Below are 22,939 nucleotides of genomic sequence, written 5' to 3'. Positions count from 1 at the left end.
ATTAACAATATATGTCAAATGCACATTTTAGTCTTAGCTACAGTACCAACAAGATGTAGCTACACTTTGCTCTACAACCTCCCTCACTACCAAGAGTTCCCACTCATTTCTCATTAAAATGTTCTTGCAACAATCCCCATAGCTGTTTCTCTCTACAGAACCCCATTATTACTAACACCTACTTTTCCTATATATTCACCGGTAAAGATTTAGTATTTAAAAAAGTATTTTTATTGAAACAAGCAGCCATAGCAGGAGGAAGTTTTGTCCAGGAGGGTTGAGAGGAAAACTGTATTTTGCTCTGAGTCAGGAGACAGCATTCATGTTTACTACCCCACTTCTGCAACCAACTAGCTTTAGCTATCTCTGAAATGGCTCTGATACAGGGTAACCTGGTATTCAGAGGAGTGAGGGAAAACAAATCAATATGAGACAAAGCCAAGATTGTTGTTTGATATGATTATCTGTGAGCAGGAGCCTGACTTTTTCAATAAATCATAATTAAAGCAAACTACAGATTTCTGGCAGTTTACTGCTGCCCTTCAGGTGTTTTAGATCACAACTTTGCTACTGGCCATGCTGACTGAGGCTGATGAGAGTTTAAATCTTGCCTTAGAGTTTTATCCAATACTGTCACTCATGCAAACTATTCCAGTTGGTCCAATTTAAACAAAAAGTCACCACTGAGCCAGAAAATACTATTCTGTTTGCCAAAATAACCTTTTAGCATGTTATCAAGCAGTAAATAAACTGCTATGTTTACAGCAAAGATTTTCTAACAAGTTTTCTTTATTTATTTTGCAGGATGATTTATTAAGGTTAGGGGCAGAGAAATGACAGAAGCCTTTTCAAAGTGGTTTGGAATTTCTCATATTGCTGCTGCAGCATGGAAGGGGGCCATTTTGCAATAGGTAGGCTGCTAGCTTAACAAAGAAAGGACCTTTTAAAGTATGGGGATGCTATGGTCCTATATGTGGTCCAGGTGAACACTGGTGATATTTATCAGAAGAGGAAATAAAAGATGCACTCATCAATTTGTTCCCAGAATATAGTGGCTAGCTAACTAACCTCATCCATTTCAATGATGTCATGACATCACTGGGTGGTCCTCAGGCATGGCAAGAAGGTAAAGGTAAAAAAATGTTGTCTACCCTTGGCTTAAGTCCTTTGTTTAGGAAAGTTTACATTATGCATTCAAACTGAAGAGACCTCTTGCTCGCAGAAGACATTTTGGACATTTGGCTAAACATCTGTAACCCTGATTTTACTATTCACTAAGATGGAAATCTGAGACAAAGTGATTTGTGTTTAGAAATGAATGTCAGCCTTAGCAGAATAGCTGTGGCCTTGTACACAGCTATTTGCACAATATTTTTAACCAGTTGAGGGGGAAACTATGTTTAATTTATGTCTAAGTAGTATCAGGAATAAATATATACTAAATACTACATATTGTATCATTGAGATAAAATTTTATTCTTTTGTTGTAAATTATCTGAAGCTTTCATAGATTGATGCAAATGATTCCGATATGAGTTTATGGCTTCTCCTGCATATCTGATGATACACTGCATTTATGAGGCCTGCATATACACAATCCACAAAGGAAATACAGTGCACTAATGTCTATAAAGTTTAGACAGAGACAGAGGTTAATAAAAGGAGCTCGGCTGATTTATTTGAACCCAAATCTCCTCAGTCTCCAACCTATTAATCACATATTTCAGAATCGCATTAATCACATATTAACAATGTATTCCAAAAGACAAGAATATAGGTAGCACAAAGGCTCAAGTCTCACTGAGGTTTGCCCCAATCAAAATGAAATACATTTTATCAAAACATCCCAACTGCCTCATGGTGCACACACATTCAAGCCTAAAGCCTAGGTATCCTTCTTCTCTTACAACAGAAATGGAGTTTCTCAGGAAGCTGGCTGAATTCTTTACCAAGTAAATAATATGAGGAATATACATAATCCTAAGAAGAGAATAAACTGACACTACTCTCTCGTTTAAGAAATGAGCCATAGAGTGATTTTCTAAAGGGGAACTGTGTTAATAATTAAGTAGATAGCTTTGTCTTAGACTACAATATATATTACAACTCACACCTGCATAAGGAATGCTTTTAGAGTTACTATTAAATCCAGTATCTCATCACTGTTTTAACCTCAAGGCTTGTTTCTCAATTCCCTGCAAGAAACTACATTTCTCTCTAATGATTGTCCTGGGATGTGTCAGGCAGGCCTGAAAGAAAATACACCTTGCCAGAAGTTCAAGGACCACTTGCTATCTCCAGCCTGAGGACCAAGAACCATTAGAAAGTTGCATATCTTGCATCTCTTGAAAAAGGGGGAGAGTTGCCTTGCCCCACATATCAACCACTAAAGATGCACCCGCAAAAGATTCATTTCCCTCTCTTACTTTCTGAAGAGTATCCAGCTCCAGCTCCGCATTACTCTGGGATTGGTGAGCTAAAAGGATGTTCTCTCTAGTCCCATACAGTCCTCAGGGGACTAACAGCCACTCATTGCAATCTATTTCAAGAGTGGGAAATCTTTATTCCTAGGAACGTTCAATTTGCAAAAATGGGGAAGAGATGCTAAAAGTTGTAGCTTAGGGACACAGATTCTCCACTTGTGATCAACTGTGAAATACTTGGAAATCAACTGCTCATAATATGGGATATGCATTTAAATAAAATAAAATATCCTACCAGATTCCTTCTTGTTTGCCTTTCCACCATCTCTGCTTTTTTTCAAAACTGCTTTTAACATTTTAGCACTTTCTTTTTCCTAAAACAGAACACAGGATATAATAGTCTTAAATGACTGCACATGGAGATAATACCAGTGTATTTAATTGTTGCGCATTGCATGCAAATAAACAAATGTAATAATTCAAAACATGTTAAGGGCATACTTTTATTTTTATACCATCATATATTAGTGAAACCAAATACTGAAGGTAAAAGGAATGTTTTAATACTAAAAGCAAGTGGCCAGGGGTTTACTGTCTCGTTATAAAGAAAAACAGCACACAACATTCTCCACATTCCACATATAATTAAGGTTAGAAGGCTAAACCTGGATAAGTTACCATTAGGCACTTGGGCACAAGCATGTCTGGTTTTTGACCAGAGTTCATCAAGAGGGGAAATAATCTGTCCCATTACACTGTCTACTATAAACTGAGGGAAGTCTAGGCAAGATAAGCATCCTTGAAAGAACATTCCTCAATATGTTTTAAAACTCCTATATAAAAATAGATATAAAATGAAGTCTGAATTATAGAAGTAAAAGACCTATGGACTTCCAAGTATTTCCTGAACTTCAACCCCCAACATCCCTCACCATTGGCCATGCTGGCTGGGGCTGTAAGGGCTTAGCAACACCTGGAGGACAATAGGTTTCCCATCCTTGAAGGCCACTTTAAATATTTCAGATGCCCCATGGCATCTTTTTAAAGGTAGGGGATTTTTAATATAACACTTCCTAGAAGTATTTTTCCTCCCTTTCTTAACAACTGACATATTAGACAACAGCTTGGTGCAGGACTTTGGGCTGAAGGTAAAAAGGTGCTTCAGAATGCACAGGAGCACAAAAATAGAGGCTGTCTTCAACCCGTTAATTAAGAACATCTATTTCCTTGGATCGTGTGGCACCTGTGAACAGCAGCTGTGTGATTCCTGAAAAGGCATGGTTGCTTTATGGAGTTGCAAATAAATGCTACATTCACACACCCCTATGTTTTAAACTACTTTTTTGCTTTCAAATCTGATGTGCTGCACACCCCTACAATAGAAATGCATATTTCAAATAACCTACTATTTAGCATCTTGGAAATATTTCATTTTAAAGTGCAAAATTAATTTTTCCTCCTCTTTGGAATCTTAAGAGCAGCCCTTATCAAGACTGCTCACTTCATCTGCACAAAATTCTGCATCGTGTCTAGTAAACATTTTTCTGCAGCCTTTGCAAATTTTATTTTCTTTGCCTCTTTGCCTTTACAATCCACTTTAGTTCTTCCTCAATTAAAATGTATTAGTTCTCACAAGGTGTCAACTATATGTCAAATACATGTCTTGTGAGTATTCATATTTCTATGACCTGTGTGTTTTTGCTATGGTCCTGCTCAGCCACAGTTCTTGCACAGATCCTTGTCATTTTGAGTCTTAGTTTAATGGAATAGTATCACCATGGTCTAACATACTGTTCTTTACGTATCAAAATTGAGCTTAATTCCTTTCAGAAAGTACAAAAATACAAAATATAATGGAACAGTAGACTTGTTCCGTCAAAATCTACAATAAACAGGATATTTTATCAGCAAAGAAAATTCAAGAGGATTCACAGAAATTTCATTTATGTTTTGTTAAAAAAAAGAAAACATGCTGCAAGGCTAAAACTCACACATAGGAATGCTTCTGAAAGATTTCTAGGCTATGACGTTTCATTTGGTCAAACTATTCTGAACTCAGAGGTTGTCTTTTAGAGAAAGACAGAAACAAGATTTTTATAGTTTCCCCTAATTGCAAGGGAACAAGAGTAGCTGAACAAAGGTTTATCTAAACAGCAGAACACCATCTATAGTTTCCAACTAAAATCAAATGTGTTAATCAGAACAACCGTCCTCAATCTGGTGTCTTCCAAATATTTTGCATTTCAGCCTCAATCAATGGACATACCATCTAGGGCATATGGGTGATGAAATTCAATATGCCTGGAGAAAATCAGATTGGAAAAACTGATACACAGTCTGTCCTAGACAATAACACTCTCTTTGCACAGTCCTTAGATCACAGGTCTCTACTTGCTCATAAGCAGCCACCCAATCTTGATCAATAACTCATAAATAACATTACAGGACGTATTAATATAAACCTCATCAAAAGTAGAAATATCTGGTCATCTTGAATGAGATGTATGCCAACACTTCCTAGCAATATTCCTATTTCCACAGAAATCTAATAGCACCATCTAAAAATGAGTGGAATATGGTACCCCTGATTTCAAGGTGGTCATCCCTTATCAAAAGAATTATGAAGATATCTTTGGAGTCCTTGGGGTTCTCTGAGCTTGGTTCTTTTCCTGCAAACATTTCATTACCCGGCTAGGTAACATCTTCAGTGCTGGAATGGGATGGGGTTTGCTCTCTGTTTATATGCTCTTGCATCCCCTGCCAGTGTTGGTGGGGGTGGAGGGTTTGTTTTGTTCCTCTGGTAGTTCCTTGATTAGGGTATTGTTTGCTGCTTGCTTGTGTGCCCTGTGGTAACCTCTGCTTATCTTGATGATAATTGCTGGTGAGGAGCTGTTCTGGTCTTTTGTCTCCTTTGAATAGTGTGTAGATGCTGTTTATCTCTATGTGTCTGTTAATTGCTGCCTTGTCTGAATACCAAGCTTCCAAGAATTCCCTTGCATTTTTGGATTTTGCTTGGTCTAAAATGCTGACAGTTTCCCAGTTAAAATTATGGTTATCTCTGTCCATGTATTGTGAGATTAAGGAGTTTTCATCATGTCTTCTGACTGCTAGTTGGTGTTTGTGGATGTGCTCTGCCAGTCTTCTGCCTGTCTGTCCTATATAGTGTTTGTTGCAGTCCTTGCACTATATGTTGTAGATGACTCCTGTTTTTTCTTCTTGTGCTACTGGGTCTTTTGGTTTACTTAACATATTTTGGAGGGCTTTCGTTGGTTTGTGTGCCACGGAGATGCCATGTGGTTGTAATAGCCTGTTAGTGGTTTCTGAGACATTTCTGATGTATGGAAGCGTGATCCTTTTCATTGCTTGTGTTGGTTGTGTTGTAGTAGGTTGAGTGGTCAGGCACAACAGCAAACTAGAAACCCAAGTTTATCGGAAGACAACCCACACTAATCAAGTACTCCATTACCAAAGCAACAACCCGACCTCTCACAAGAGGAGCTGTGTAAGAACATTATTCAAACGAGCATGAACACACTGCAGCAACCCAGAACCGCAGAAAAAGGAAAGAGACCACCTATATAACATCTTCCAACAAAATGGATATCCACACTTTATCAAAAAGTGCCTTATTTAGAAGAGTTGTATGAAATAGAACACTGTTATTTTTTAAATGGGCTGAAATTTTGTCTAGTAAATAAGAAAATGACTTCTTGTCATGAAATGGACAATTTTTGCATGAAATGAAATTTACTGCAGGAACATGCATCTTATGAACTGCAATATAGTTCATTAAAGCTTATACCAAAAAGTCTTTGACTGCAATAAGGCACCATGACTGGACTTAATTATATCTTTTTTGAATCTGAGATATTCAATGGGGGGAAAATCGGTACACAATTTTGTTATTCACTTCTCTCTGTAGGAATAAAATTACCTGAGCTTGAGGTGAAGTACCAATGGCTTCCTACTTGGACAAAATCCCAGGAATGGGAATGGGGACACTAGAAGAAAAATCTCTAATGTAATTACTTTCATTTTCATTATTTTGTACAATACTATTCACTCATGTATTGTCCAGAAATGGCAGTGACCTGCAAGGAATAGAAGAAAGATGCTACCATATACTTTTTGAACAAAGCTGATACAGTACATCTGTTCTGGATATGTCAATTTTCCTATGTCAACACTGAGAAAAATTATTTCTCTCTTTCTTTAGGGCAAGACAGGGACAATTTTTTTTAATACATAAGCTTTTACCTTTATGACTATTTTGCAACTGTGTATGTTTTTTATATAGTCTTTAAGATTTTTTTTTTAAAAAATGTCAATTGCTCTAACTTATAAAAGAGGGACAAATTATTCCATGTGGTGGAGTCCATATGTTCTCTGCTCAAAGTATCAGCAGGCTTCTTTGATGTTTTCAGAGTCCCACAGCTGTGCAAGTACTGTAAGATCATGAGACGGCTGTGATTTACATCTCTAACATTCCAGCCAAACTACTAGGAGCCTCCATTGTTGCTACTTCCTCTTGCAAACACCAGTTTCTTAATCTCATTGTTCTCTTTTCCACTCTCCTGAACAACATTTTAGAACAGCATGGTTCTAATTTTAAGCAGAACCCCAAGGCCTTTTTCCAACATTTCAAGTCAATTTTTGCATTTCTCACATCTATAATCTGAATTCAATACGGTACCTAGAATAGCCAGATCACATTCAGTTTTTAAAATAACCTTTTCAGCTTTCTAACTCATGTGAATATCAGTATGGCAGCCTTTAATGTCACCTATGAAAAGCATCCACATATTTCTATTCACATTGCAAAATATTAATTTTGGAACACTATCACACTATCTTAGTAGATTTGCCAATCATATTTTTCTTAATTTCTTATCATATTTGTAAGTGTGTAATGGACAATCCTTCCATAAGAATTATTTTACAATTCCAGAGGATTCATACCAATTCTAATGGTATGCAAGTTCATATGGCTGAGTGAAAGACAATCTAACCCCAGTGAAAAGAGTGATTTGTTTCTATCATCTACACTGATTTCATAATAGAATGGTCAATCAGAAGTAGGAATGACAACAAATACTTAACTATCCAAAAGTAAACACTGGGTAGAGTTTTCTACTTTGCAAAATATTACTAATCTGTTCACCTTTGAACTGTAAATTACAACAAATTGCAAGAAACTGACTATTTTTTCCCTGTTGTCCTCGCCAATGTTCAATTCCAGGATGTTTGTTTCAGCCACAAGTCACTTTAAGAATTTTTTTTTAGAAACTGGGAACAGTATAATAGTATGCAATTAGTAGGTCAAAGCCATGGGATCACATTCCACAAATTCTGCCAATGTATTCCATGGCAGTTTGAAAAACAGCATAAAGCATTATTTCTTATACATTCTCTTAGGTTATATATCAGGAAACTAAAAAAGGGAGATTAAAGGTGACTTGCATGTTAAAAGATTTTTTTTCCTTCCAGGTACTGGTATAAAGTGAAGGGGAGGAAACTAAGAGGCCTGAAGCTAGACTTCATGAACATTAAAACTTTCAATCACTGTATCCAAAAATAAATGGAAATGCCTTATGTTCTGACAAGAAAACAGGTCCTAATGTCTGGAAATGTAGAATGAGGAAAAAAGCAACTAGATTTGCAATTATACGTTAAATATAATCTCAAGCAGCCTTTTAAAATATGTATACAGGGTATTATTTTCTATGTTGCTATTAATTTACCACAGATCCTAAATTACAGGCATGATCGATGTACTCTACTAGTAGGAAAATCTTTGGCAATAAATAGCATCTATGGTAAGAATATTTTAAAACTGAACAGAGCGGTGATTTATAGTTAGCATGGAAATATTAACTGATCTACTGTGAAATCAGGACATGTGGTGAATAATTAATTGGTATTCTATGCAGTGCACAGACTTGGAAGGTGACTTTGAAATATCAGGCAACAGCTTAGCACAAAGCATTCAAAAAGATGCCCAAACAAAGGAAAGCTGGCTTGCAAAGACGACTTTAGTGAAACTGAATCTTTCATAGCAATCCCTTAAAATTAGATGGTTATCTTCTCTCCTCCCCAAGCTTTCATCCTTTCTCACTGATTCATTTAACATGTTTTGCTGGATGGGGAATTTTTAAAAATCTGGAAGAAAGCAGGGAAACTTCATGGATGTTTTGTTCAATTTGATGGAGACTTTATCTTAAGTTTCCATCAGGTTGAACAAAACATCCATGAAGTTTCCCTGCTTTCTTTTAGAATACCTTCTTCCACTCTGCACAAATTTTCAGGACCTACCCTATCACAACATCCTTTGATTCATCTCATCCTTTGCATGTAGTCCTCTCAAATTGAGTTGCATACATGCCACCTATCAATAAGCATGAAACAGAACTAGAAGTGCAGTGCCTCAGCTCCTGGAGGACCTATAATTTTATTTACTCTAGATTTTCATGATCAAAAAGCAGTGCGTGACTTTCTCCATCCCACACATCAACCAAAAAAGGCTGAAGTCATAGACAGCATTGCACAGTAGCGTTAAAAGTGCTTTGATTCCTGTCCATGTTTTATAATGTACAATATATGGACACAATTTGAGGTGGACTAAAACAACAGATGTGGACACACTAGTAGGATATTAAATGCAAACTGTTGCTCTTAAAAAAATATTTTAACTGATACTAGCACAAGGAACCATTTGAAGATACACAGTGCAACTTGCCTAGCAAAACAAAATGTATTTGGTCCAGTAATCAGCATAAAAGGGCTATCACAGCTTCTTTGACAAGGTTATCAGAAAAAAGGCACTCTATTGGCACAGGCCAATAATCCGCTTAGTTCAGCACTATTTTCGTCTAATCAACTGCTTCCTGAATGTCCACAAGGAATTCAACTCCAACAGGTTTTAGTGAGACAAGTATGACTATTAGCAATCACAATTCTTCTATTTCTATGCAATTATTTATTCTGTTCTTCACAATTGCTCTTAGTTATGCACATACCACAAACCAGCATTATTATAAAAAGCTGCTTCTGAAAGAAAAAATAAATACCTGAAGAAGGGTGAGGTGCCTATGTTCATTTGCACATTTCATTTTCAAGCATTAGAATTTCCTTTGAGTCAAGCTTGACTCCTGATGGCAGCATGCATACATCCAGGTAGTTTTCTTGAAAACAATATGGAAGTAGTTTGCCACGGCTTTCTTCTGAGTCATTTTAGTGGTTAGTACAGAGCATCCAGGGGCGGAATAAAAGGGGGAGATGGCGAGTATCCTCAAGCAGTTTGTGTTCTGGAAAACTGCTGCTTTGTAGTGTGCAATCCTTTGGATTCAATTCAGAAGAGATGCTTCAGAATATGTGGACGCATGAGCACAGCTCCTGCCTGCCTCCCCACAGCAGCTGGAAACAGACACAGCTGCTCCACTGAGTTGCAAACAGTTGCTACAACTGCTTTCCTGCACCCTTGCAAAGCACCCCTGAAGCACTGCACACATTGTGGCTGGCTACACCCTCTTACAGCAGCCATTTTGTTTAGATTTTCTTTTCTCTGGCAACTGCCCGGACAAGTCCCTGCAATTTTCTTGGCAAGATTTCGGAAGTGATTTCCCCTTGCTGCCTTCCGAGGGCTGAGAGAGAGTGACTGGCCAAAGTCACCCAGCTAGCTTTGTGCCTGAAGCGGGACTAGAACTCACGGCCTCCTGGTTTCTAGCCTGATGCCTTAACCACTACACCAACCCGACTCTCTCTAGATGTTCATTACATAATCTCAATCTTTTAAACACACCAATTCTTCCAGAAAAGGTAGAGACTCCATGCACTGGCATGCAAATGTGCATAAGCAATGCTATTCATGGTGGAAAAAAATGGAATGTTATGGATCCGTCCCACTTCTCATCCCCACTTTTATAACTCAACTGACAATTGTAAATTGAGTCAAACAGCCCATTTTGTAAGATTTTATCTTAGAAAGAATTATCAGTGTAGGGGAGGTAGGGTTTTTTTTGTTGTTGTTCTCTTTCATATCTGTGTTTGCTCTAATGCTGAACAACTGACCATTACGTTAATGCCCAGAGAGGAACGTGGAAAAGCTCTTGTTGTTGGCCTCTTTTCTCACTGACTCTATCAAGAAAACACTGACAACATGCCAGAACAGCAGTTAAACATTAAACATTCATACTAACTCCAGTAAAACAAAAGTTATAACCTTCACTGGAAGGATTTAAGGAAGTTTTGGGGGGGGGGGAAAAGAAAAAAATGCTTAAAAGTGAAAACCTCCTCTTCCAGAGCAGCTGTGTTTTGGCTTATCAAACTGGTTTTCAAAAGTTTAAACAAGGGGAGTCTAGCAAAGCCCATGATGCAAACAGGCACAAAAGAACTGTGCTTAAAGCAACATTAAACAATTTTGAAAACTCTCAATCCATGCTGTACCTTTTAAGCCAGTGGCAAACCCTCCTTTGTCACAACTCTTCTATCCCCTCCCATAGATCAGGGAATCTCCTGGCTCTTGGACGTCTTTGCAGCAGGCACTTTAACAATGCTTCCCACCCACCATGTCAGTACAACAATGTATGTTCTCATATCAGTGAATAACTTAAATCTTAAACCTGAACAATGATGGATCAACCTTAATAATGAGAATTTTATGTTTAGAAATTGTGGCACACAGAAGGGGAGAAAAGATCAAGTTAGAAGCCAGCCTCATTCCAAAACAAAAGCAGGAATAATATGGCAGGTGTATACACCAAGCCTAAAGAATTGCCTCCCTCTCTTGTTGTATTCTAAAGTAAAATGAAATAAATGCAATTAAAAGTTTGCAAAGGCCTGATTTAATACACCTAGACTATCCCTAGACTAGTCTGTTCCTTTGACATTCTGCTTCCAAGAGCTTCTCAAGAATTCTTGCAATAGCAGTTGAAGGACACCAGATCAATGGTTCATAGGAACATAGATATGCAAAAAAGAAAACATTTCAGCAAAGGAAAAATGACAGAGATTGTTTTTAAGATTTCGGAGGAAATGGGAAGTAATGTGGTGGGTATCTTGGAAGACTGCCAGGGAGTGATCATGTAAAAAGGAAGGGTGTGCTGTGAAATATATTTTAATATAGGAAAACTCTGATCTAAGGCTATTTACCAGCTTTCAAAGAAGATTAGTCTGAGAGACTGCAGGCATTAACAGATTTATTAAATCATAAACAAATCGTCACTACATCACAGAGAAGCCCATCAGACTCATGATTCTTTAGCATTCCAATTCATGGCTAAAGAAATTCTGATATTCAGTACAAATATTTCAAATCATCATATTCTGAATGCATGCAGTTCAATTCATCCTTAAGAGCCACATAAGCATCAGTTATGCTTACAGATTGTCATTAAACCAAAGTGAGAGTCTATCAACATGATTTTTATCTGGTGTGTCCACTCTTTTCCTTAGAGCACAGTTTCTGAAAACAGATTAAGTATTTTCTTTAAGGTGAAATATCAATTTTAAATTCAATTTACAAAACAATGTTTATATGATCGAATGGAAATATTTATAGGGTTACCACACGTAAGCTATTTAAATACGTTAGTCTGACTTACTCAGGGTCAACCTTTGGCCAGGAGTTGGACTTTATTCTTACTTTACTGTATTTATTTGGCCATCAAAAGCCACTGGAGCCTGGTGGTAATGCTTATCAGGAAGTACAACAGAAACATTAACAGCAAACTTAATGCAGTTATTCTGCCAGGTGGTAGGTTAATTTGATAGTACTTTCTTGGGGGGTTCCAGGCAGTTGCAAAAAACTGGGCTAGAGTCACATATGATCCACAGGCTGTCCAACCCTGAACTCCAACTGATGAAGCATTCCTACACAGATTTCAAATGGCTTCATAGATCAGCACTACAATACTAGACTATATGTAATTAGATCAATAATTTTTATAATAAGAAATATTTAAAGTTTAGTTGAAGCTCATATTAAAGCAATAAAGCAATAGCATAGACAAGAGAATATTCAACTTGGCCACACAAAGTGCTTAAGCTGGTTTGATACATTTAAATCATCTTTATCTCAAACACCATTTCCTGAGGAAAAAAGTCACCCAATTAATTGATAAATGTGCTTGAACTGTAGAATAAATTTTGTTTTTATTTAAAATAGAGATGGAAGAAATTCAACTAAATGGACTGCTTTTAAGCTTCTAGATTTGTTATTACAATGCTTTGTACTACAGATTTCTTGTTTTTTCATTTATTTCAGTCTTTTGTTCCTTAAAATACATTGTTTGCACAATGTGGGTAGAGTTAAAGGTTCACAGATATGTTTTTCTGTGAATGATTCTGGACACTGAAGAAATCTCTAAAAGGCTAGAATTTTCTTCATGATAGGTTTTCAGCAGTTCAGTACACAAGGAAGGTCAGAGGAATAAAGCTCAAAATGTATTTGGGGACAAAGGCATAGTTAGTATGGCACAAGACTGAAAATGCTTTCCATTTGTGGTAAAACACTATTCATTTCAAACTTAAAAGCACAGTTCCACCCTAGTAGCTGGTGTGGCAACATTTAGAAGAAAGGAAGAAACCAGCAGATTAGAGAGTTACGAACCCAAGAAGTAACCACTAATAACAGACTTGCAAATCAAGGGAGGGTTTGGTAAGGAATGAAGACTAATTAAATGGTCTTGTTAAACAGGGATCCAGAGAATAGCTCAAACCCTTTTTTCAAGCAAACTGCATTCATAACATCAAATTCTTATACAGACTACTTTACAGCTTGGTCATTTCTTTTAAGGATTACAGTTAGGTAATAGGTAATGTACTAACTCATCACTGATCATTTAACCCAAGCACAAAACTATCTGAAATCTAATAAATGCAATGAAGAATGACAGAGAAAAGAATTAAAAATTTATGTAGATGTATTTAGTTTACAAAATATTAAACCCTGTAACCTACTCCATGACCCTAGTACTAAGGCTGTTAAGGATAAATCAACAAAAACAATTTTGTGGGCATATGGTTTTCTTTTTTTATTTTTGTAGATAAAATATTCATATCAACCTCCTCCTTTTTAACTTACATTGTAGAAAGATACATCTGAGGACTAATTTTCATGCCAATGGATAGGGGTTCTCAGATCCTTGTGAATATTGGCCATTATTGTTCCTGGATATTTTCCCCTTTCATTCTTACTGAAATTTAATTTTTAAAAAATGCTCATATTTGTCAGGTACACTATATGCTGAAGAAATGCATGGAGAGTTGTAATATGAAGTGTCCCTCATTTTGGGGAGCAATTCTAAGAGATCAATCTTAGAACAACAACAACAACAACAACAGGCTACTCTGAATTGTCCAAATAGTAAAGTATCCTATTCAACTCAGGGAAGCTTCCTGGGTCTCGTTGCTCCCTAGCGCTTTTCCTGGTCACTTCCCCTTCTACAAGCACAAAGTGTTTCAGCTGACTAGGGAATTGGTCATGGTGGCCACATCAAATACAACAGTAGCATTACTTTTAACTGCTCAGCTGTACTGTGGCTCAGCTGTATTGGCATTTCCCTGGCACTGAAGGAAGTTCCACTGGCTTCTTCTTGTCCCAGTAATATAAAACTTTACATTGCTTCCATAAGGCATACCGGTTGAGTCTTTGGTAGGCTTCCAGAAGATGTTCACTAGCTGGATGGAAACTATTACTGAAAATGCAACTATATATCCAATATCAAATTCCATCAAAATTAGCCATTTTCCTTTAAATTCTGTCTCATACTTTCACACAAAAACACACTCTCTCTCTCTCTCCCCCTTAAAAAATATTACAACAGTTTTCCTCAACCTGCAGCTTTCTATATGTAAACTTCAGCTCCTACAATTCCAACACATGGAACAAAAAATCAAACTACAGCATATTTCATCCAATACATTTAGTGTTACAGGTAGTCTGCAATTAGCAACTGTAATTGGGACTGGAACTCCATCACTAAGCGATGCGGTCATAAAACGAAAAATCATATGACTGCACTGATTTACGACGGCAGTTCTGGTTGCGGTTATTAAGCAAATCATATGTGGTCATTAAGCACAAAGTCCGTGAGTGCAACTTGCAACTTCCTGCTGGCTTCCCCATTGGCTTTGCTTGCTGGATGCTGGCAGTGAGGGTTGCAAATAGTGACATCACTGTGGGATGCTGTGACCGTAATTGCACGCCGGTTGCCAAGTGCCCAAATTGCACATGACTGCAGGGGCAGTGCAATGGCTGCAACTTCAAGGACTGGCTGTAAGTCTCCTCATTCAGCGCCATCATAACTTTGAATGGTCACTGAATGAATGGTTGCTAAGCAAGGACTACCTGTAATTATCCTTGGTTGATCCACTATCCTCAATTAGCACAGTTTTCAAATACAGAGGAAGGTAGTGGGGGGAGGGAAAAGCAAAAGTTAGCAATAAATAGGGGCAGTACAATGTTTCAGACTTAAAAGAAGTGCTTTGGATGCATGGGAGGACCTATCACACATTGCTTCAGTTGTGTAATCCTGGAAGCAGATGCTACTGCTTCAATAAGTTGTAGACCGGTTGTGTATTTGTGTTCCAAAGGATCTCTTCTGGATTGAATTCAAGGCAGCACACAACCCTTGTAACAACAGAGATGAAAAATCATTAAAAAATAAGGGCTATAATAAATCTGACTTTTCTTCTAACACTACCCATCAACAAGCATCATCTATCCATTCTATCATCATAGTAGGAAAGAAAGGGGAAAAACTGGGAAGACACAGAATGTGTTTTAAATAAAGAACTAAAAGCACCTGCAGTCCCATAAAATTCCCTGTCTGAGGCAATGTGGCAGCACAAAACATCTTATATGAAAGCGCCTTTTTTAAAAAAACAGGATAAACAACTTTAAGAAATGAATAGTTTCTGTCTTCATTGCACTCTTTCATATCATACAGCAATAAAATAACTTAATTTGCTTTTTACATGACTACATTGAAGGTTAATATATTAAAAATTATTAGAAAAAATAGCATTTAACCTTGCCTTTATTGCAATAACAGGACATGGTGCACAGAGGAAAAGGTAAAAGTTCTATTAAAAAATGCATTTTTTTTTACAAAGCTTATTAAAGCTATAGAAGAAAGCTCAACCTTAGAATTTTTTTCCTCCTCCCAGAAATTTCATGGAAAAATGATTTCCTTTGGAGTAGAATGTACATTCCACTTATCCCGTACCCCCTAAAATATTTTTAAATAATTCCAAAAGCAATTCCAGGTTTTAATAGAAATTTGTTCTATATTCAAGCCCTCAACCTGATGAAGGGTAAACTTTTTAAGTTCTTCTGAAATTCTAAAAAAAAAACAAAAACCAGAAATTTCACACCTAAACCAGTAAGGAAAGAAACAGCAAAAAAAATCACTTCTAAACTGTGAAAAAGGCTACCTTCTTCCAAAATACACAAGAAAATACATCAGAAAATAGGTCTGCATCCTTATGTTTTAGTACTAAGTCTATTTAATAGCTATGTTCAGGGATAACTTCCTTCAAGTTAAACTTGATTCCTGTTAACACTAAGGATATATTCATATCAAATTCTGAACAGCAACACTGACAATGTTTGCCACTGACATCATCCAGAGAGTTTTGTCAACTTCCTAATGTGGCAGTGCTATTCCATAGTCATCTCCCATTTCAGTCCTAACCAGGTAAACCCTGTTTAGCTTCAGAGCCTAGACAGGATCAACCAGGTGCTGAGACTGCTGAGAAAAGACTGGTGATGCACCCAGGAATACATTCATCTGGATCAATGTCTAAAATCCCATTCACTTCAATGGGATCATAAGAGACAAGAGAGACAGATTAGAATACTGTGAGAATTCCTGGAGACAGGGAAGAGCTGTTTGCATACAGAGTCAACTTTATTGGAGATGGAGAAGTCTGATGATGTTTGAAAAATTCTGGCCCAGGCTGAAACTCAATTATCCGTACCACGTGTACCCAACGTGTCAACAGCCCCCCACTTTAAAAAGCCATTCTGTATGAATCTATTTTAAGTATCAACAGATTGATAGCCAAGCAACAAGCAACAAAGCATTGGAAAACAGCAAACTCTCCATATAGTGAAACTTGAGAAAGGCTACTAGATTTAGGAGGTAAGCTACATGTAGCATTTAATAAAGTAAGATACTATCATCAGATTTATGAACTTAAGAATTCTTAAGAATTTCTTAAGAATTTTTTCAAAATGTAATTATATTAGCAACACTAATTCTTTCTTCGTGTGCATATGTTATCTCAGTTTAAGGGTATCAGGAAATGAAACTGGAGAACGGAGCTGATCTGGAATTATTATTACTTTCCATTAAATGAAAGACTGCTTCTTTGAAAGGAAGCTACAACAGAACAGAGGAAGAGCACTGTGTTCTTTACAAGCTTCCTATAAATATTTTATTCTGCAAGACACTGCAGAGTGAACATATCTTATAACAGCCATTTAAATGGGGTTCTCTTTCCATTTTTTTCAAAATCTGTTTTATGGAAATGATACACAATAAATAAAAAAGCAGGACTACCAATGATGAAAAAAAGACAAAGTGGATGACCTCTGCTAGAACCTGATTGGGGGAGTATGCCTCTCCTGGTCTTATAAGACCCCTCAGCAGCCTTCAGCACCACCAACCATGATATCCTTCTGGACTGTCTCTGAGGGTTGGGGACTAGAGGCACTGTTCTGCTCCTTCTAGCAGGTGGCTCCAGTTGGGCATAGTAAGGGAAAAAGGGTTGGTCCAGTGGTCGCTCTCCTATAAAATGTCTCAAGGGTCAGTCTTTTCTTTCCTGATATTTAACATTTAGGTGAAGCCATTAGAAGAGGTCATCAGTTGGATTGGGGTACAGCATCATCAAGATCAGGATGATATGCAATTTTACATCACAACCTAAGATCATGACGAAGGCTGTTAGGATCTGGATGGGGCATAGCAGGCTAAAGCAGAACCCAAACAGAACAAGATGTCTGATTGTTGTAAATCAAGATGCTCTGTTAGCTGCAGTGTTTTCTCTTGCTGAGGAAGCCCTGCCTTGGGGGTCCTCCTAGACTCAGGCTACTGTTGGTTGATCAAGTGGAGTCTGTGGCTTGAGACTCTTCACCCCACTCCAGGTGGTGAGCCAGTTGTGGCTCTATTTGGTGAGAGGACCCTGCCACAGTAACTCATGCTATTACTACTTGCCTGGACTGCTACATTTGCTCTATGTGAGACTTGTCTCTAAAGAACACCCAGAAGTTGTACTTGGTACAAAGTATAGTGCTCTGTGTCTTATCCAGCAGTTGTTGGGAGCACATTATACCTGCGCTGGCTTCCAATAGGCTTCAGGACACAATTGAAAGTGCTGATTTTGCCCTATAAAGCCCTATACATAGTGGCACCTCTTTCCCAATTAAAATCAGCATGGTCAACTTGGTTGTCCCAGGAGAAACTGCCAGTAGTATCCTACTTCCATGAAGTGAGGGGGCTGAGGTGCAGTGCTACTTTTTAGTAACAGCACCTACTCTTTGGAATACCCTCTCTGTGGAAATCAGACTTGCTATCACCCTGATTTTGAAAATGTTCAAAACTGAGTTCTTTCACAGAGTGTGTCTTGATTGATTGAAACCATGTGGGAGTTTTAATATACTGAGGAAAATATTTTTTCTGTTGCTATGAAATGATTGTGGATTAGTTTATTTATTGTGGATGCTTTATTGCACATTTTACTGTTAATTGATAATGAATGTTAACTCCCAGTTAACTGCTGGGAGTCCTACAGAAGTCAGTGGGAGGGAGGGAGGGAGGGAGGGAGGCAGGTAGGTTTGTAACTTTTGGGATTTATCTGAGATAATGCAAGCTGAACTTGTTTTAGTTTGAAAATCTGTACGTATCAGCCAAGTAAACACTTGTTCAGCCATTTACAAAGACTGCAACTGCATGGAAAAAGTTGTGTAAAATATTTATTGATTTATACAGCCCCAGAGGGAGACTATAGCCTCAGGAAAATAGGGTAATTACCTCCCACCTAATTATTTCCACATCCTAGACTGCCACAGAACAGGTGTATCCTAGTTTCCCAGTATTCTCACTGCAGAGCACGTGCACTGCTTTCTTTCTCTTCTTCATTTTCCTAACCCTAACTCAGACAGACCAGATGCGCTGGCACAGAGAAAAAGTACAGGTGTTCCTCATTTAATGACCACTCGTTCAGCGACCATTCAAACTTTCAACAGTGCTGAATGAGTGCCACTTACAATCAATCCTCAAAGTTCCAGCTGTCGCAGAGCCCCCAGTCATGTGATCACGATCTGGGAGCTCAGCAACCGGTTCGGATTTCTGACTATCATAGTGTCCCATAGTCATGTGATCATAATTTGCGATCTTCCCTCCCAGCTTCTGACAAGCGAAGTCAGTGGGGAAGCTGACAGGAAGTCGCAAGTCAAGGTCATGTGAGGTTCTTACTTAATGACCCATGCAGTCCTCGCTTAATGACAGCAACCGGGAATGCCCGAACTGCCATCACTAAATGGTGTGGTGATGTGGTTTTTCCACTTATGACTGCTTAGCTTAACAACAGAGTTTCTGACCCCAATTAGCATAATTAAGCAAGGACTACCTGTAGCAGCATGTATGCAGGATCTCATTCCTTCTCCTCCATTGTGAAGGTAAGCCATCAGAACCCCAGATGTCCAGCCCAGATAACAAAAATGCCAGGCTACAAAATTGAATTGGGAGAATGAAGAAGTAACTAAAGAAATGAGTGCAGAATGCCTATAGTATGCAATGCTTTACAAGCAAATTTTGCTAATAAAATCTGTAGAGCACACCCTTTTCTTTGGAATTAGTTACACTTTTGAGGTGAGATCAACCCAGACTGAAACTGAGAAGCAATCTTGCAGGAAATTTGGCTCAATCTCCAACCAAAGGTGAGCTAAGCTACTTCATCACCCGCACTCAAGATTTGAACACACTATAACAAGGCTTGTCCCCATCCATTTTCTTCAATTATAAGAGGATTCAGCAGGGATTTCTTTACCCTGCTCATGGGCAAGGGAACAGCAAAATACAGCAATTCCAACAGCTCCCAAGCCAGTGGATCAGCCAGAAGGAAAAGTGAACCAAGTAAGCATCGGAACAAAAAAGACAGTGTCTTCTGGGTGCATGCAACATCATGAGGCATGCAGAAAACGGCTTGTATCATGTCACCAATGCTGCTTTGGTCCATCTGACCCCCCACCCCCACCTCCAGATGCCGCCTGGCCTTCTAATTTTTTCCTCATCAAAGAATGCAAAATGGAAAAAATGTTAAAAACAACAGGTGTATGTAAGACTACAGAAAGACTATATTTATAATCTATGATAATCCCATTGAGAAGAGACAAAGTTGGGAAAAAGGCACAAAAGTGTTTTTAAAAGTGACTTACCTAGGCAGCCATTTTCCATGTTCAAATTAAGTTATGCTTTATATTTCCAGAATATCGCACATATTAATCAAGCATTGTTCTTCATAGGTATATATAGATTATAACTGACAATTTCTGCTGCAAAGTTAGAGAATTGTGTTTAAAAAAAAAAAAAAAGCTTGACCACAGGGAACAAAACATATATTTGAACTGAATACAATGAATACGCTTTCAAACTGATCCTACAACTTAAAAAAAAAAATCACTTAACCCTTAAACAATTATTAAAAGAAAAGAGGGGGGCAAGTCAACCAGGAAGAAGTTGAAGCACTTAAAACATAAATTAAACTGCGACATCATTGTATCATTCATCAATTTAAAAAAGTTTACTTCCAGGAACATGTCAGATGTATGTCCTGTCTGATCTCTGTAGAAAGATGGCTGATAAGCTTAGCTGGGATCAAAAATTAATTTACCAAAATGCTGGCATAGAACAGGATTCAACCTTCTACATGTGGTTTGCATTATAGATAGGAGAATATACTTGATTCTTTGGATAAAATAGGACTACAAGTATAATTGGAACATTAAATCAAGACCTACTGTAAGTCTGTTTTTACCCTTTGAATTAACTCCATACTTTTCAAACTAGAGGCCTACCCAAACCATTAAATGAAAGATTCTCGGAAACAGATGCTGGATTCCTTTGTTTAACTTAAAGAGCTGCATTAACCAGATATATATCTATTGATAGTGAATCTATACATAAACCTCTAAAACTACCTCATTCTACTCTAAGCAATTTGCCATGAACCTCAAACAATAAAATGACCAGAGGCCAGCCTGCAAGGAAGCCTTTGTATGTTTTGACTGAAATGTCAGATGCACTATTAATGACATTAAATTATTCAGTTTTATATAGCTTAATTGCACTACTTTTAACAAAGCAATTTCAGCAGACAACTATAATATTTATTTTCAACCAAGAGTGCGTGCACAATATCTGTTCCCAAGCACAAGATGGTGGAGATATCACATTCCTGAGGATGTTGTTACACAATTAATCTCCTCCAAAACATTAACAAGACAGAGGAGAAAATACATAGTTTTATATAAGAACATTTGCCTAGAGTATTTTTAGGTTTACAGGCAAGCCAGCTTTTTAAACCAAGCCCTAGAAAAACATAATCAATGTGCTTGAGTTATTTCCTCAAACTTTATAGAGTCACTACAATGGCTTATAAAGACAATATAGCTGGGCAGCTTAAAAAAGAAGAGAACATTAAAATTAATTAGAAATCATACAAAGAGGTCTTGGGCATATTTGTACAGACTCTCTTTGGTGGCTTCCCCTACTGAATCCAGAGAACTATTACACAATTAAAGTACTGGTAATATAGTTCTATAGATTTTCTTCCAAAAATTACCCACAACTGAATTTCATATTTGATTAGAATAGTGTGGAATCCATGAAGTAGCAGCCACACTATTTCGGTTAATTGGAACTTAGTTTGCAAAATGCCACAGATTTGTTTACTTATTTTTATTTTCTATAGCTGATGTCTATACAGGGGGAATTGCCAAATTTTTATCAAAGGAAACAAATAGCACCACCAATTTATATAAGTATAACAATGTTCCTTATAATATTGATCTGTATTTTTTGAATAAGATACATTTTTAATCACCATCAAACTGCTGAAGGAAAACTGAGGCAAGATATTTCTCTTAATAAACACAGTTTTGAATCTGTACTTTTCTATTTTGATTAAAACAGCGTGTTTCATTTCTTAGAGCTATATCCAATGATGGAAAGTCATTGTGCACACAAGGCTTTTGATCCAATGGAGCCTTCCATTACCGGATAAGGAAGGGGGACAATTCTTCCCATTATAGCTCCACAACAATTTCTGACCCTTTCCAAAAACCCTCCAACCTAAGACACCAAAAAAATTCTTACAAAGATGCCCCAAATGCTTAGATTTCACTCACTTTGTTTGACAGACTCATGCAGAAGAAAGACAATATTTAAGTTTTCTTCATTAATGAATTACAGTTCCTAACTTCACTTCTCAGCAAACTCACAAACTCATAATTTGGTTTATCAACTCTGAAATGCAGCACTACCTCTTCAATTGATGGAAGTTATCTCCTTCTTGGCTTTTAAGAAGATTTGGACACATTTTAAAATAGGCTTTTAATACTGGGTATTGGGATATTTAAGGTTAATTCTTGTTTTATTATATTAAAAACCACTGTGAGATAATTAGTAAATAAACATTTGGTAATAAAACATGTAATACTTCCTTTCCATTCTTTGCTGTTTCCCCAGCCATTTACTTTACATTGTAAATGCCTATATTATGCTATCTTGTATGATGAATTGAGAGTGTGGTACAAATAATATTATCTCCAATAATTATTTCTTTCCAATATACAGATAGTCCTCATTTAGTGACTGCAATCGGGACCAGCAGTTTGATCATTAAGCAAAGTGGTTGACTGACTGATTCTACTGCCAGCCATGAAAGCTCGTTGGGTGACTTTGGGCCATTCTCTCTCTTTCAGCCCAACAACTTCACACAATTGTTGTGAGGGAAAAATGGAGGTGGAAGTGCTCTAGATACCACCTTGAGCTTCTAAAAGAAAGAAAGGATATAAATCAAATGGACAAATCAATAAAATATGTGTAATTACTTAATTATACAAAAGGCATAAACTGACACAAATGATATAAGAACATCAATTATATTGTTACGTAAATAACACAAATGATGTAAATTACATCAGCTATCTGGCCTGAATTTGGAAACAAGGGAGTCAGAAACAGTCTGAACATGGATTTGATCTGTTGCATCCAATGTCTGTCAAAGGAGGACAGTTAAACTGAGGTTTCTAAGATTTCAATACTCCCAGCTTTTCACACATACTACTCCTTACATGATCACTTACTTATACAATCCATAGCAATATTGCATAAAACTAATTTTTAAAAAGTAAAACATTACACAATGTTGACAATGGATGATAACTTTTCCAAACATAACTCTAAATTAATTTTTTTAATTAAATATAGCTCTTGCTTACTATAAATGAG

At 37.2% G+C, this 22,939-nt stretch overlaps 1 protein-coding gene across 7 annotated transcripts in view; it reads right to left on the bottom strand.

Moving 5' to 3' along the window:
* Positions 1 to 22,939, bottom strand: part of TANC1 (tetratricopeptide repeat, ankyrin repeat and coiled-coil containing 1) — a 148,543-nt gene that overhangs the window by 96,598 nt on the left and 29,006 nt on the right. For 5 of the 7 annotated variants that reach the window (XM_088146615.1, XM_088146620.1, XM_088146616.1 and 2 more), the window contains exon 2: positions 2,719 to 2,797. The exons of the other annotated variants lie outside the window; for them this stretch is intronic. In XM_088146615.1, coding sequence (XP_088002741.1) covers positions 2,719 to 2,779 — 61 coding nt within the window. In that variant the 5' untranslated portion in view covers positions 2,780 to 2,797. The remainder of the gene's footprint in view (positions 1 to 2,718; positions 2,798 to 22,939) is intronic. 7 annotated transcript variants of the gene reach the window in all.

Source organism: Python bivittatus, unplaced genomic scaffold (genome assembly GCF_059951505.1).
Source record: "Python bivittatus isolate LINGU-HERP-01145 unplaced genomic scaffold, Pbiv_v1 ctg000480_np1212, whole genome shotgun sequence".
Taxonomy (NCBI): domain Eukaryota; kingdom Metazoa; phylum Chordata; class Lepidosauria; order Squamata; family Pythonidae; genus Python; species Python bivittatus.
Note: the sequence above shows the minus strand (reverse complement) of the source record. Positions and strands in the feature narration are given on the sequence as shown.